A 17294-nucleotide genomic window follows, 5' to 3' on the forward strand; every position below is an offset into this window, starting at 1 on the left:
AATAATTGAGGAAGGTAGTCCGTGGTCCCGGTGCAAGCAAAGTCATAAAAAATAATAGAGACTTCAGACTGGTGATGCGGAAAAAGCTCTGCTGTATTTTCATTGCGTCGTCAACGTTTCGATTTATTCAGATCTTCATCAGGACATACAGTATACAGGGTTAGGGGTTTGTATGTTAGTATGTATTGGCTTACACTGTATGTATATACTGGCAGCAGGAAACCAATGGATTGTGCACTCTGGGTAGGGAACGAGACTTTGCCCCAGGTGAAGGAGTTCAGCACACCAAACCAGCTCACTGTGTGGTAGCTACAAAGGAGGCTTTGCATTATGCAGATACCCTTGTTGGCCATGATTCCTCCTAATACAATTATATACACACATAAAATATGGATGAATGATATAATATAAAGCAACACTATTCCCCCCAACTAACCAACACATTCCCCATAGCAAATGAACACAATAACACAACAATAACGCAACAATAAAAACAACAATAACGCGCGTCCCTGAGGCATGCTTGGAATGTGTCTTCCTCAGCCGTTTGAGCAGCCCTGCGAGGGATGCTGTAAGACACACACACACACACACACACACACACACACACACACACACACACACACACACACACACACACACACACACACACACACACACACACACACACACTAACATCAAATACTGCAGCATTGCAAAGCAGTACATCACTAATGCAAAAAAGAAAATGCTAATAAAGAAAGAGAAATGTATTTTCTATATGATAGGATGTTGTGTTAAATTTTGATGTTTGGCTCGCACTATAGTGTTGATCTTGACACCTAATTTTGATTTAGTTTTAGTCATGGTCTTTTGAATAAAATTCCATTTGGTTTTAGTCATATTTTAGTCATCTGAAATCTGACTTGGTTGTGCTCCCCAAAATGTACGGTTTTCTGTACAAGCTCAACATGAGCTTGTAGGTCTGCTAAAATTTTTGTCTAGTTTTTATTTATTGATGAAATTGTCAATATTATATAGTCCGATCGCCATCATAGCTTAGTTTTCGTTAGTGAAAAAAGGTTGTCAACGTACATTTTTCGTCATCGTTTTAGTCGACAAAACAACATAGTCCGGACTAAAATAAATAAAGAGCATGTAAGCATGTCGCTATTTACCGGTATGTTATTTGTTGCATGTATTTTTTTTTCATTAATCTGTTATTAGTTGTCATGATTGATTGATTGATTGATTGATTGATTGATTGATTGATTGATTGAGTGTGAGTGTTCGGCACAACTGCCAATCAAAGTGACTGTACTGGCCAATCACAGCACGTCTTTTCCGGGACTCTGCAAAACACAAACACAACACATCTGTTTAGCAGACTGTTGTGGCTTGTGTGGGACAACCAAGGCATGGATGTGTGTGTATAATGACAACTAATAACAGATTGAAAAAACAAAACAAAAAAACACACTATTGACTGCACCAAATAGCAAAATAGTGATATGCTTATGGGGGCTCTGCTGATGGGGAAACTGGACGACAGGGGCAATTATGCAAAATAGACCCCATGGCCACTCATTTGGGAACAATGTACGTGAGTAGGAAAAAACACATTGTTATTTTAGTCCGGACATGTGCTTAAGACCTAACTTGTTTGTGCCAAGGACCCCCAGGCCATAATTACATGTAATTGGCTGCGGACCGTCATCTGTAAATGTTTTGTGCCAAGGACCCCCAGAAGAGAAGATTTGTGTTCACAGCTCACAGCTGCAAGCTTCTACAGTGTATCTGCTATTTTTTGAATGGCCAACACCTAAAATCTAAATGTACTTTCGCGGTTTTATTTAGGTTAACCACTATTCTAAAACGGCTAGTTCCATTCCTTGATTCTGATTGGCTGGTTGCTGTGGTATAAGAGACTATAACCCACACCTTGAATCAGTTGTGCCGTGAGGCTGAACTAGAGAAGCGAGCGTTTGATTTTCTCTCAAATCCTGCCGTGCGGGTGCTTCTAAGCACCGCCCGCATGCATAGGACAGTGACTGAATGGCTCCGGGCGGGGCTTGTAAAGGCAACAAGCGCCCTCTATTCTCTAGGCACATACTCGGCTGTTAGTTTAGGTTGCTATGCTAGCGTTTTTGATGTGACGTTCACCCACATAGCAGCTAAATCTGTATGAAAATAAACATGTGTATGGATCGAATATGGTTCTTAACATGAGACTGATAACACATAAGTGTCGTTTCCCTATTTTTTGGCAAAAAGAATGACTTGACTTTATAAACACACTCTGGCTTCCGTAAATTCCGTTCCTGGGATTGGCTGGTAAACAAGGAAATGTCTCTTCCTGGTGGCGGAGAAGTGTACTTTTTTCTTTAAATAATGGTTTTCATGTTGCAATATTGTGACCGTTTTAGAAAAGCAATAAGCCACGCGAGGCTTGTGGTTACCGGGGTATTAATTATACACCGGCTGAGAGGGTCGGAAACACTCGGCTATCGCCTCGTGCCTCTCAGCCGGTGTATACTACCCCGGTAACCACTCGCCTCTTGTGGCTTTATGCTTTATTAAACCCTCTAAGACTTTGTAAACTGGACCTGAGTGAGTTGGCTCTGTACTTGGATCGCTTTATTCCCTCTTCACCAAATAGCTTTGCCAAAAATAGCTGATCTACGAGTAGATCTGTTTCTTTTGGCTAATCTTCCACCCTGAATATTGATGCTGGGGTTCAAGTGGTATGTGCGTGTGTGTGCGTGTGCGTGTGTGCTTGTGCGCGTGTGTGCACATGTGCGTGCGTGTGCGAGACTTGGGTACGTGTGGGTAATTTGGAGTTGGTTCATAGTGATCCAACAAGGCCGAACTGATCCCTCCCTCATCCACTGACCAGTGCACGTATTGTGGCACCACAGACAAACCGCATGTAGTTTGTTAGTATTCGTGTGTGTGTGTGTGTGTGTGTGTGTGTGTGTGTGTGTGTGTGTGTGTGTGTGTGTGTGTGTGTGTGTGTGTGTGTGTGTGTGTGTGTGTGTGTGTGTTTGTGTCTTGCCTACTCGACAACCTTCCTGTCAAGCATTAATATATAAACAGCCTCGGGGTCTTTTGTAACAAACTTAAGGATTTAAAGCTGAGTTTCAAGGAGACGACGACTGTCAGGGGTCGAAGACGGACGAGTTTAACTGCATGGCTTTTATATTCTGGGCGTTCGTCAAGGGTGTGCGTGTGTGGTGTGTGGTGTGTGCTGTGTGCGTGTGCGTGTGCGTGTGTGTGTGTGCGCGTGTGTGTGTGTGTGTGCTTGCATGCATGCACGATCGCACAAGTATGTCTTAAATCATAACAATGGTATCTGTAGCAGTACTGTTGCAGAGAGTATCAGTCTCTGGAACAGCTATTGCCACCATAGCTATCTGTACAAGATCTGCTGTGACAGAAGGATATAAATCAGTCAATTCTTGACAATTGTGCAAGACCTTGCAAGAAATTGCAAGTGTGGTTGCCCTGACGCGAGTCACAAGGAATCTGCGAGGAAATGTATTCCGTCTTACCATTTGTCCCTTTCAAGACCATATATGGATATCTCTGTATCTGTCAGTACTTGTCCCTATTTGAGCGGTACAAACCATTCCGTCCTTGTCCCTTTTATACCCACTTCGGGCGGCCCAGCGTCTAGTCGGCGACCTGGCCAACTCGGGAACGATGTAAATAGGGAATGAATGCCCCGCCCTTTAATGCAAACCCCATTATACCTGTTGTCATAGGACCCGTTTTGACCATCTGTTTGCCTGTGTCCATTTTATGTCCATATATGGAGATCACTGCAGATATAGTTCTGGGTCCATTTTATGCCCATATGCCCATATATGGGGATATCTGTCTATTTGCGTCCATTTTATGCCCATATATGGAGATCTCTGTATCTGTCTGTCTGTGTCCCTTTATGCCCGTATATGGAGATATCTGTTTATCTGCGTCCATTTTATGCCCATATATGAGATCTCTCTCGCTTTTTGTTTGTTTCTTCTTTAAGGAGAATACACAGCCTGCTTAAATCTGCATCATTCAAGTCATCCTCCCAGTCCCACGCTTTGTCGCTTGTCTTATGTTTGTCTTTGTCTCTTTTATTTTCTTTTTTGGAGCGGACCCCATGAATGCCCCACCCTTTAATGCAAACCCCAATATACCTGTTGTCATAGGACCCGTTTTGACCATCTGTTAGCCTTTGTCCCCACCCTTTAATGCAAACCCCAATATACCTGTTGTCATAGGACCCGTTTTGACCATCTGTTTGCCTTTGTCCCCTTATGCCCATATATGGAGATCTCTGCACACACAGTACCGGTCTCTGCACACACAGTACCGGTTGCGGAAAACTCTGATGTCAGACATCAGCTCCCCATTCGGGGATTCATTTTATGCCCATATCTGGAGAACGTGCGTGCCGGTGGGAAGAACGGTTGTCATAGGACCCGTTTTGACCATCTGTTTGCCTTTGTCCCCTTATGCCCATATATGGAGATCTCTGCACACACAGTACCGGTTGCGGAAAACTCTGATGTCAGACATCAGCTCCCCATTCGGGGATTCATTTTATGCCTATATCTGGAGAACGCGTGTGCCGGTGGGAAGAACGGTTCTCGAGATTCACATACATACATACACATTCACCGAGATTTTTTGTTGACTCATGTGGCGTACGTGATGTCAGAGCCTTTTATGAAGTGATGTCACAATGAGTCAGCGATTGTGCCGATTTCCTCAGGAACAGCCTGATGTCAACAATCAGCTCCGCATAAGGAGATTCCGAACGTTTCGCGCCGTTTCGGAAAACCGCACATCGGGTCGGGTCGAGGCCCGGCACTGCACTCCGCGCCACGGCGGAGAACGCGCGTGCCGAATCTGAAGCCGGTGGGACGAACGGTTCTCGAGATACGTGGATTACAAACAAACAAACAGACAGACAGACAGAGATTTGTCGCATTTATAGATAGATATGGGGATTCCTGATGTCATCAATATTAAACCCATATCTTGGAATGCCCATATGTGGACATACTTTGTCAATCTCACGTGGTCTATGATGCCAGACATCTATGATGTCAGTCATCTCCATATTTGGGAAAAGTTACATTTTAGCATTTTACATTCAAGTCAATGGAGAAAATTAACAAGTCGGGCAACATCCGATCAACTTTTCTTTTTGGTTTGTTTTTGAAAATAGCAGATCTACAAGTTCACAGCGCATGGCGTTGTGGTGTGTGTGTTGGCAAAGACATTTGGTGTAGAGTGGAAAAGGAGTTGGAGGACCACAGGTGTAAAGCCCTGGGGAACCCGGGTCAACAAAGTCTATGTCAGAATGTCGGCTGGGATGTTTTATTTATTATGCGTATACTGTCTTGTATCTTTGTATGTATTTATTTATGTATGCTGCTGGTCCGCGTGTCCGAGACAAAATAAAGTAACCTTGAAAGTTGAACGTTGAACCTTGAATGGTTTAGTTGCAGAGAGCAGTTGGCTCACAGTATGCGTGGAGCCACTACATTGCAAGCGGTACCTTCTTAAAATCTTCAACAAAGGTAGCTCAGGGAATTGATGTGGGATTCTCATTAGCCCAGCTCCCGCAGCACAGCGATGTCTAATGAAGTCTGCGGCTCGACGTTGTCTCTCCCCAGTCAGCGGGAAAATCACATTACAGCCTGTCTCTGCCATCACGCTCCACTTTATACCAGCAGCGCACTACAGTCTCACAGTCTCATCAACACCTCCAGAACTCATAGCGAGTCGCTCGGTGAGAACGCTCTCAGTGCACATTCAGTCCCAGTGTGCTTTTCACTGCTTTCCTTTAAATGCTTCATTGCTGGCAAGTTCCTCGAAGATGACAACATGATATGTAATATAATACAGTTACTGTAAGTACATGTTTAAAGTGAAGTATATGACTCACCCTCCGGCCTCGCTATTACAGTAGCTCCGAGATGAGGTCGTACGAGGCTCTATACCGACAGAGGTAGAGCCATCCACATGCAGTGAATATCACCTTTTTCGCATCCATCATATCCAAAAAGTAAATGTAGTCCCAGGCACTTACAGATGTTTGAGGTAGCACTGGCATGTAAAATGTTTATGACAGGGTTGAAAGAACGGTTTGAATCATTTGTGCCGTGTTTTCCCATTCAATCCGGAAGAACCCCCCGATGGCAGGCACCAGTGCTGCTACCGATTCGGCTACAATGGGGAAAACATGACACAAGCTGACTAAAAAAGCCATTTAAACAATTTGTTCAACCCCGTTGTAAACATTTTACTTGCCGGTGCTATGTCAAACATCTGTAGGTGTCTGGGACTACCTTTACTTTTTGGATATGACGTTGTTAAAAAGGTGAAATTCACTGCATGTGGAGGTTCTAAATGGGGCTACGGGGTCCATAGCTACTGTAGACAGCTAGGGGCCCTGCAATATGGGACACATACTAGTAGGCTACTTGGCATTGGTGATGAAGTCCACCAATGGCATGAACAGATAGATACACCATCCACACACGCTTGCCTATCTTGGAAGAGAACGTCACCCCATTGAAAGTACTGTAATAGCGATAACCTCCCAAGATGGCACCACCTGTCCATTGAACTCCTTTGAACGGTGCATCAAGCTTTAGTTTATACCATCGATCCCAAACTGTGGGCCGAGGGCCAACTGGTGGGCCGTGAGGATATTGCAAGTGGGCCCCCAAATAATTGGCAAAAGACTTAAAGTGCGGGTGCCATGATTTTTTCCCCCTCTAAAACATGATTATCAGGCATTATGATTATACTAGGAGGAAGATTTTTTTCCAAAAAAGTGTACAGAAAGAGTTAAAACTATGTTTTTATGTGGCCACACCCACCAGTTCATTGGTATGCGTGGTTGTCATGGTGGGTGGTGACCCAGCTGAAGTTAGCCACACCCACGTATGTTGGGTGAATGGTAATTAGGGGAGGGGTTGATTCTGTGATTTAATAAGTATCTGTGTTTTTGGACCGGCACGTTTGACCCCACAAGGTGGCAGCCTCCAGCTAAAACCCAAATAGAAAGGCAATACATAATTGCTCATAACAACCACACCAGGGGGTCTAATGAAGTACTGTCAACCTCCTAGACACATGAAAAACAGAAAAAGTACAAAACTATGGCACCGCCTCTTTAACATTTTAACTGACAGCCGGTGGAGGTTTTGATAGTAACTGCGACCTGACGGTTGTAATCATTAATCCTAGCCATAACATTGATTGATTGATTGATCGTTAAAGCAGTTATGACATGCTGTTTTTACCAATCATAACAGTCTTTGTCCTGGTCCTTAAAACGTGTATTAAAATGTTAAAACTGAAAACTCCACTCCAGTGAGCCAAGGCAGGATTTTTTCTCTTTGTGTTCTGCTGCATTTTGACATGCAAAGATAATATACCTAGTTTCCTGTAGGTGTTGTAGTTCAGGAACCTTCCTGTTAATCATCTCCTCTTTTGGAATGCAACAACCTCAGTTGTAAATGTTAATGGTAAAAAATGGAACGATACACTGTGTAAAGTAACAGGTTAATGGTAAAAAAATGGTAAATTGGAATGATACAAACACAGTATAAAGTAACAGCAAAGGTGATAAAACCTCACCGTCCCCTGGACGATGATGCATACAGAGGCCAATGAACTTTCTGAGACTAATTATTCATAAAACTACAGATTGCAGAAAATCCACTGAATGTTGAAATTAAATGTTGAATGTGTGTAATTGAGGTCAGGAAACATGAAACAATGCCTAAAGAAAAAATGTGATGTCATATGACCTTTAAAATAAACATGCTCTGAAAATGCAGGCGGTTGAACACCTTGAAGATTTTCAAGAGAGCCTGCAGCAAAGATTGGGAACCACACTGACCTATACATTGTTTTAATTTTTTTCCTTGAATCCATACATTTTATGCAGTTCTTTGTAAATGTCTGGAGGAGTATTTTAAAGGTGTACTGAGTTCATTCTTCTGCTTGTCACCTGTGACATCTCTCCCTATAACCAGAAGGGACAGTTGTGTGTACAGTATGTGTGTGTTTCCAAGCGACATTTCCATAAAGTGCTGCTACCAGTATATCACTGAACCGTAACTGTGTTTATATGTCTGTCTCTGAAGCCATATTCTGTATAGTGGCCCCCAGGGGATGGGTGTCACGAGGCCCATGATGTCACGCCCTGCTGCCTGGTGCCCTTAGGGCCACGCAGGAGACCTTTTGAAGGACATAGATAGACCAGTGGTTTCCACCTGTTTCATATCAAGGTCCATTATTTGTTCAGCGTGTGAGCAAAAACTATAGAATATTTTGTTATCGTTGGATGGGATTTGTGTCCATAGTTCTATTGATATGGTACCATAGGAGAGATAACGGGCAAACGTTGATCAAAAATAAATATTCTTCTACATTTTTGTGTGTAGTGTTCAGCAGATGTTTAACTGTAACTGTAACCAACTCTCCATCATTTAGCTGGGGACCGCCGGGATTCCCTTCAAGGACCACTGGTGGTCCCCGGACCACTGGTTGAGAACCACTGACATAAACCACTGACATATCAGTCAAAACACCCACCAACATGCACGCATGCACACGCGCGTGTGCGCATGTGCACACGTGTACGTTTGCATTACTATACTTGTGAGGATGTCAACATTTTACAATGCAGATTTTATGTGGCATTTTGAAACATTTGGGACTGTTTTAGCCGTAAACCATAGTCCGTTCATAGTTCAGTCAGTTCATAGTCTCCTGCCAATAAAAAAAAACATCCATAATGCATATAATAATCCTAAGAAGAAGTCTTGAATAATAAAATAACATTTTAAAGCGAACACGGGTAATCATATAGCCTACTATAATATTGCACTTGCCCAATAGTCCATATTGCACATACCTGAGAGAACAAAGTTTATGTGTGAGTGTGTGAATCCAACAGTACTTTCACAGCCTTTGGAAAAAAAGCTGTTTGACAGCCTGTTGGTGCTGGCCTATCTTTCTTGTAGGTACAATTTCTTTTGGACAGTCCGTCACTGTAAATATTGCACTGCCAGGTTGGTGTTTGGAGAGGTTTTGGTAAATAAAAAAGCAACAAATTGTGTTCTTGGACGGTTCAGTCGCACTCTTAACCATTTATTGCAACACATGGAATACAGTTAAACTTGGCGTTAAAGGCTCCACTTTCGGAGATGTTCCCTGAATTTTGTCCAAGCTGCAAAATCAGGGAACGTTAAGCAAACCAAGCAAATAGCAATACATTGACAGCAAGACAAGCAGAGCTCTAGTGAATGCAAGCCGTATTTAAAGGAGCTTCCCTACAGGGCGTGAGCTCTGATTGGTGTGAAGCAATGGCCAGGAGAGCTGTGAATGAGGAATAGGAATTGGAACTGATTACAGCTGAGGTGGGCGAGACTCACGTGTCCTGCAAGAACTAACCAACGCTATGCTTCATTTGTCTAATTCCTGGAGCCTTGGCTATTCGGTCGACCTTTACATATACAGTGAAGTATCTCATTAGTGTTCCATCACAAAGGCTCTCCTGGCCCCTCACACGCTGCAGTGTAAACCAGTGGGTCGGGACCCCCAAGGGGGTCCTCAAATTATTTTGGGGGTTCCCCATTTGCGAGGCGTTGTAGATCAGCTATTTTCACAATAGAACCGTGTTATTCAAAATGTAATGCCTCAACTCTTAGTGCTCGTCAGGGTGGTGGGGGGGGGGGGGGGGTCCCCAGTTAAAATATGATTATTTTTGGGGGTTGCAGCCTGAAAAGGTTGAGAACCACTGGTGTAAACCACCACAGCATACACTCAGTTCGCTCAGCTATAGTTTCACCCTGTTGTCGTCACCCGCCCCCGTCTCATCTCATCTGACATAGTGAACCCCAGCATCCCTATTCTGGGGGGGAACATTCACCCGAAATATCTTGGTTCCAAGCTGAGAGGCTATTTTTGTTGTGCATCCACTTCAAATAGCAGTAGATATCATGCAAGTTAAAGTACAGGCTGGCCTGCAGCATCGGGCCTGGATCATCATAGCCCAATTTAGCTCCAAATATCCAGCCAGGTATCCGACTGAAATTGACAACATGATGAATCATTCATGTGCCATGCAGTCTTTATTTGTTTATTTATTTATACATAACTCTTCACTCTTCACTGTTTAATGATATTTTCCTGAAATGTTCCTGCAAATGCGTTTTCTTTCCTTGTTTTGCCTTTCTAATTTTTAAGGAGAATGGAGTGTATTTTTGCAGAAACTCGCAAATGTCAAGAAACCACTCCATTGTCATTGATTGATTGATTGATTCCCATAGGTAGATTTAAACTCCCAAGTCAGAGAAGGTCATAAAAATGCAAAAATAGCTGATCTACAAGCTCAATGTTCTGCCAATCCCCTGAAAATCTACTGTCTTGCCAATGGCAGGACGTGTGAAGTTTTGAACACATCTGTAGTGGTCCTTACCGGTTCCTTACCCATGCGACCCACTCATCCTGCCCCCATAAATCTACCCTCAATCTACCATCCTTTTCCTCTGCTTCTCTCCTCTCCTCCTCCTCTTTCTCTTCCTTCTCCCTCCCCTCTTATGACTCTAAAGCTCTAGATTTAGATGCCCCTCTTATAATCTATTGACTAAGATTTGTATGGCCTATATGTCCTACTTATTCACCAGCAATATGTGCTAGAAAATTTATATCAGGTCGCACTTATCACCAAGAATGCTGGTCCCTTATTGGCTAAGGGTGACAGACAGACAGACAGACAGACAGACAGACAGACAGACAGACAGACAGACAGACATTTTGTTGTTTAATAGTAAGATAACAAAAGATGGCACGCATTTCACACCTTATTTGCTGATGGTGGTTTATTTGGTAGCATTTCGAAGTGTGTGTGTGTGTGACTGACTGACATAAGGAGAGCAGAGGTGCGCTGCGAAGCCTGCGAAGTCGTCAGTCCAACAGTCACCCCTCCCCCTCTCAGAAACCTTTGAGTGGTGCAAACCGCTCCTACATTTCACTTACTGTGTGTATTAGTACGGATCTCCAGGTACGGAGCTCATACACATAAAGTAACCGACGTCACGGACAGAACGGCCCATACAAGGAGATATACACTTAATTGTGCCGTGTTTGCACCGCTCACTTCGCACAGGTGCGATTTCTTTGTAATCCGCTCCTTGGAAATGCAGGTTCAACACAGAAATTCTGACTAATATCTATGAATGCGGTGATATTAGTCTGACCATGCCAGACTGGTGTGCATGTAAACATATAATGATAGCCATGTTACTGCCATAAAAGCAACCTCCTGTTACTAGAGGCCACGCTACTGCTTACACCCGGTCGACCGACAGTATTGACTCGGCTAATGACTTGAGGTTGGCAGATTCAAGTTGGTCTCCCCTGTGGTGTCATAGGTGTACCAGGCAGTACAATGTTGGGAGCTTCTGTATATTCATGTATTCTGGTTGGTATGACTTCCTGAATTATTCATACATCAACAACACAAATAGCTACCGTATGTGGAAAGAAACTTGTGGCGTTCCCAAGGGGCATGAATACAAAAAAGGCTCTTGCTCAAGTCTAGCCACACTGCTGCTGCATCAACGTTACCAGGTTCTGCACCGAGTGCCGCGCTGCGAGATTGTAGATTTGACAATTTGTCTTTGCATATATTGACTTGATTCTATAAATGTCTTCCAAATTCCATCAGTGGTGCTCAAACTTTTTTATGTTCCTGGACCCCTAGAATTACATGTATTTGACCGTGGACCCCCATCTCAAAATATTTTGTTCCAGGGACCCTGAGAAAGAAAGATTTCAGTTACAAATGTTCGCTTTAAAAAATATACATTCAAGATTTGCTTAAATGGTTTTTCAAAAATAGCAGATCTACAAGCTCGTAGTGCGGCACTCAGTGCCACACCGTGCGCTTGTATGTATGCTATTTTTTAATACCTAAACAAAAAATAACGATTGAAGTGGTTAAAATCGAATGCGACACAGATGCATTCCATGTCTAAAAATGGGTTAAAGCAGTGGCTCTCAACCAGGGGGGTCCCCAAATTATTTTGGGGGGTCACCAGATTATGAACTTGTTCTCACTCAACAATAAACAAACCAACATGAAGTTAAATGTATAGAGGGCATCTGCACATAAGTGACAATTTAAGGACTTTTTAACACCTCTAAAGTGACAAATGAAACATGGGCAAAATTGACAAATATTTGAGGCAGAAATTGTGAAAATAGCCGATCTACATGCTCACAACGCCTCGCCGTGAGCATGTAGATCTGCTATTTTCACAATAGAACAGTGTTAAAGCACTGCTGAGAATAGTGAGAAAGAGACCATTTGAATAGGACTGTTGTCGCTCTACAGTTGAATGTGGTGAGATTCTCCCAAGGGGTAAACTTCATTCGCTGGAAATGAAGCCTACTTCCGGGTTCTCATTGAAGCCGCTGTTCCTATTAATGGCCCAGCAGCTGTAGCTATTTCACATTCTACTGGTGTCAATATGTTAATATCTCAATGAAATTCAAAGAGGTTTTGGGCGAACTTTACAGAAACGTTTACAGAAAAAAAGGGGTTACTCTAGAGATGAAATAAAGCTGGACAAGAATAATATTCTGGTTTCCCTATAGCAACCACACAGTCTATTGCCACACCTTTTACAGATATGGTCTTTTCTCTGGTGTGGATACACCAGTGTTTCTTATAGTGACTTGAATCATTGAAACTCTTGCCGCATGCTTTACAGTAATAAGGCTTTTCTCCAGTGTGGAGACGCTGGTGTCTCTCCATATTATGTTTCTGACCGAAACCTTTGTCACAATGTTCACAGTGGAAAGGTTTATCTCCATTGTGAACACGCTGGTGTGCCTTCAGATTACTTAATTTACTGAAACTTCTGTCACAACGATCGCAGTGGAAAGGTTTTCCTCCCGTTTGGAGATGCTGGTGTCTCTTCAGATCACCTGCCTGACTGAAACTTTTGTCACAATTTTCACAGTGGAAAGGTTTTTCTCCGGTATGAATACGCCGGTGTCTGGTCAGTTTACTTAACGTACCAAAGCTCTTGTCACACTGGTCACAGATGTGTGCTTTCTTCCTCGTGTAATCCGTGTCATGTGTTTTTACCCCTGGTTTACCCTCTGTCTGTTGCTGACTGTAATAAGAACGGTGCTTCTGGACGGATACAGAGCTGGTTATTTGCGGGCAGGCTGCTGAGGGGATCTGTCCGTTCTTCAGCATTTGCCAGTAGAGGTGGTTTTTGCAGCTCTTCTGAGATGGGAAGGCGTATGGACACTGAGAACTACTGGAGACCTGAGTCTGGGAAGACTGGGACCCGACTCCTCTCAGGAGTGGTGGTTCGTGGACAAAGCTGCTGCTATACTTGGACTGTGATGGGAACATAGTGTAGGTCTGTTAGGGATGGAAGATCACTCTGTCAATGTCTCTTCCTCTGTCTTCTTTCTTTCTTTCTTTCTCTGTCTCCGTCTTTCTTTCTTTCTTTCTTTCTTTCTTTCTTTCTTTCTTTCTTTCTTTCTTTCTTTCTCTTTTCCCTCACTTTATGTCTCTCCTTCTGTGTGTCTCTCTGACCTTATATCTCTGTCTCTCTCTTCCAGTATCTCTGAGTCTCTCTTCCAGTATCTCTGAGTCTCTCTTTCAGTATCTCTGAGTCTCTCTTTCAGTATCTCTGAGTCTCTCTTTCAGTTTCTCTGTGTCTCTCTTTCAGTTTCCCTGTCTCTCTCTTTCAGTATCTCTGTCTCTTTCTGTCTCTTTCTGCCCTTCGCTCACTCTGTCTCTGTCTTCATATCTCCTCCTCTGTCTCTATTAGTAGTCTCTCTCAGGACAAGACAATAACAGCTGAATGTTTTCCTCTGGTGAATTGGAAGGCTCAAGTCATTTCACCACATTATATGGGCTCAGCAGCACTATGTCAGTCTGACATCAGACACTACTAACCATGATGCATGCATTTATGGGATCACCTATATGCGATTTGAGGATTTCTAAATCCGCACAGCTTTGGTGGCACACACACATGTCACATTACATATGGGCCAGGGCCATTTGTCAAATCGACCGGCTTCATCGGGACACGCATGGGTGCAATTTATTCGTGAATTAATTTTCTCCATCGACTTTAATTAAAAATAAACGTTTCCCAAATATGGATATAACTGACATCATAGATGTCTGACATCAAAGACCAGATGAGACAGCATGTGCATATATGGGCATTGGGCATTCCAAGATATGGGCTTACTGTAATATTGATGACATCATAGATCTCCATAGATGGTGTCATCTGTGGTAACTGAGGGACTAAAATGGGAGAAAGGACAGTATGACTTGCAGAGAACTGTATTTTTGTCAGGGACCACCCAGAAGATTATTTTTTCTTTTCTTTTTTTCAAAAATAACCAATCTACAAGCTCACATTATGACATGTTGTGAGCTTGTAGATTGGCTGTCTTTGTATAGATTTTGATGCTATTTTAACTAATTGGTAATTTTAACTAAATTGGTAATTTTAACTAAAATGGTACTCTTTGTGTACCATTGATTTAGCTGACCTCTATCAAATATACATTTTTGTTTCCAATTAGCTTTCTGACCTTTTTTTGTTTTTCCTTTTTGTACTGCATGTTTGGTCGTGCTGTTTTATTCTAAATCATTTACCAGTGCAGTTAGTTACTTTGTGGTTTTATTGAAAATCCAATACAAACAAAGTTCAACAACAAAGGAGGTTGTATATTGAGTTAAGTTTTCAAAGGCTCAATTCATCCGTGGCCGTGTGTGTGCGTTTGTGCGCTCGCACGTGTGTCTACTGTGCAGTGGTGGAATGTAACTAAGTACATTTACTTAAGTACTGTACTTAAGTACAATTTGGAGGTATTTGTACTTTACTTGGGTATTTCCAATTTCCAATACTTTTACTTCTACTCCACTACATTTGGAACTTTAGTTACTAGTTACTTTTCAGATATAAATTATAATATCATAAAACACCCATAAACCACTTTAGCCCTATTTTATACCATAGCTATTTGAAAATAGCCGATCTAGTGAGCATTGCGACGTGTTGTGAGCTTGTAGATCTGCTATTTTCAAACCGTTTGTACTTTTACTTTTTGTACTTTAAGTTCTTATTGATGCCAATACTTTCATACTTTTGTTAGTACATTTTGAATTCCGTACTTCTACTTAAATAGAGTATTTCTATATTGAAGTATTGATACTTTTACTTAAGTAGGCCTACAACATTTGAGTACTTTTTCCACCACTGGTACTGTGTATGTGTGTAGTGTACTGTGTGCGCGCGTGTGTGCACGGTATTTCCGGCTCATTGCCTATTTGGCTGACATTTCTCCTGGACGTGCCACTGTGGGAGCGAGCATCCCACTAATTAGGAACCTTAATCATCACCTTTCTTCTCCTCTCCCTCTTCTAATTCTATTCTCACTCCCACTCTTTTCCTCCTTTGCTTTCAAGCAACACCCACTTCTTCCTCCTCGTCTCCTGCTGACCCCGATACTGTAGTGTATTATTAACATCCCCTTTGCTCTTCCCACTTGAGTCCCCCCTCCCCTCTCTCTCCCTCTGGTGGGTTTTGAGTGGGTGCTCCATGTACGGTAATTAATGTGGGAGAGGAGAGGAGAGGAGTTGGGGATCATGGAGGCAGGAGACTTTTTAGCCTCCAGTGTGTGATGGTGTGAACCCCCACTAATTATCATCAGGCCACTGCCGAATACTATTGGAACTAGCCTTTCAGTGTGATGATGATATATCCACCTCCACTAAACACTGTTGGAACCAGCCATTCAGTAAAGATATATCCACCTCCACTAAATACTGTTGGAACCAGCCATTCAGTAAAGATATATCCACCTCCACTAAATACTGTTGGAACCAGCCATTCAGTGATATATATCCACCTCAGGGTTATCCTAGATGACTATTTCTATGCATTTTATGTATTACCTTGTGCTGTCCTTGCTTATTGTGTATTGTAAAATCTCTCTCTCTCTCTCTCTCTCTCTCTCTCTCTCTCTCTCTCTCTCTCTCTCTCTCTCTCTCTCTCTCTCTCTCTCTCTCTCTCTGCCGCAGTTTGGGCGGACGGAGGTGATCGACAACACACTAAACCCAGACTTTGTCAGAAAGTACATCCTGGACTACTTCTTTGAGGAGAAGCAGAGCTTGCGCTTTGACCTGTGAGTTTATTCTCCCTTTGAAGTTCAATCCATGGTGTTGTGCTGCTGCCACTCTGTCCTTCTGTCTCTCTGTCTCTCTCTCACATGCGCATGTGCACACACACACACACACACGCACACGCACACACACGCACGTGCACACACACACACACACACACACACACACACACGCACATGCACACGCACACACAACCTTTATTTCAGTGGTGGAAAGAAACTAAGTACTGTGCTTAAGGTAAGTACACTTTTCAGGAATGACAGTACAGTTCAAGGTCAACTAAAAGGATATACACCTCAAGAAAGCTTTTGGACTTCAATTGGGGTCCTTTTTAACTCAGATAACATTGAATGACAAATAAAACACAGTAACAAAAACAGTCGTAAAACGCAGTGCAAAATAAATGGTATTTACAATAGAAAGGTCAGGTAACTATATTCAATTCTGGTCTTTTATACTTTTACCACCACTGCTTCAATGACTCTTTCTTACATAAACTTCCTGGACAAAGATGCAGTATCAGTAAAGTATTGTTATATAAATGGACGCGCACGCACACATCACAGCTTGCAGTCTGCATATTTAGTTAGTTCCCTCTTCAATTCTTTTTACTTGCATTCCTTCCCAATGCTACAGTCCTGTCTTTATCCGTTTGAGCTTGCACTCAAAGGCCTCTTTGAAAGCTTTCAGTAGAAGGAATAACCATCATTAATAAGCCATATACTGTATAGCCCATGTATGATACAGCAGCATTGATGGAGTTGGAACAATACCCAATGCCAAGCTAACCTTTTCTTTTCAGTGGTTCTCAAAGGACCCCCAAAATGATTCATATTAGGCTGCGGACCTCCTTTTTACCTCATTTTGCTGGGGACCCTGTGGAATCCCCCCAGGGGGCCCCAGACCTTACTTTGAGAACCACTAGGACTCTCTAATATTTGACGTCTGTTTCTGTTAAAGTAAGAAAAGGAGAATGCTGGACAAAAATGGATATTTCTTTTCAGACACAGTCGACCTTTTGTTGTTTTCACTTCAGTCTCTCTCTCTCACTCTCTCT

At 42.7% G+C, this 17294-nt stretch overlaps 1 protein-coding gene across 1 annotated transcript in view; it reads left to right on the forward strand.

Annotated features, from left to right (window-relative positions):
• The window catches only part of LOC308286996 (copine-5-like), a gene marked incomplete at both ends in the record, with an annotated part of 112973 nt that overhangs the window by 77169 nt on the left and 18510 nt on the right, over positions 1-17294 (forward strand). The window contains one exon of the mRNA XM_080728117.1: positions 16136-16239. Coding sequence (XP_080584243.1) covers positions 16136-16239 — 104 coding nt within the window. The remainder of the gene's footprint in view (positions 1-16135; positions 16240-17294) is intronic.

This window comes from Nannobrachium achirus, assembly GCF_963921795.1.
Source record: "Nannobrachium achirus genome assembly, chromosome: 6".
Classification (NCBI taxonomy): Eukaryota; Metazoa; Chordata; class Actinopteri; order Myctophiformes; family Myctophidae; genus Nannobrachium; species Nannobrachium achirus.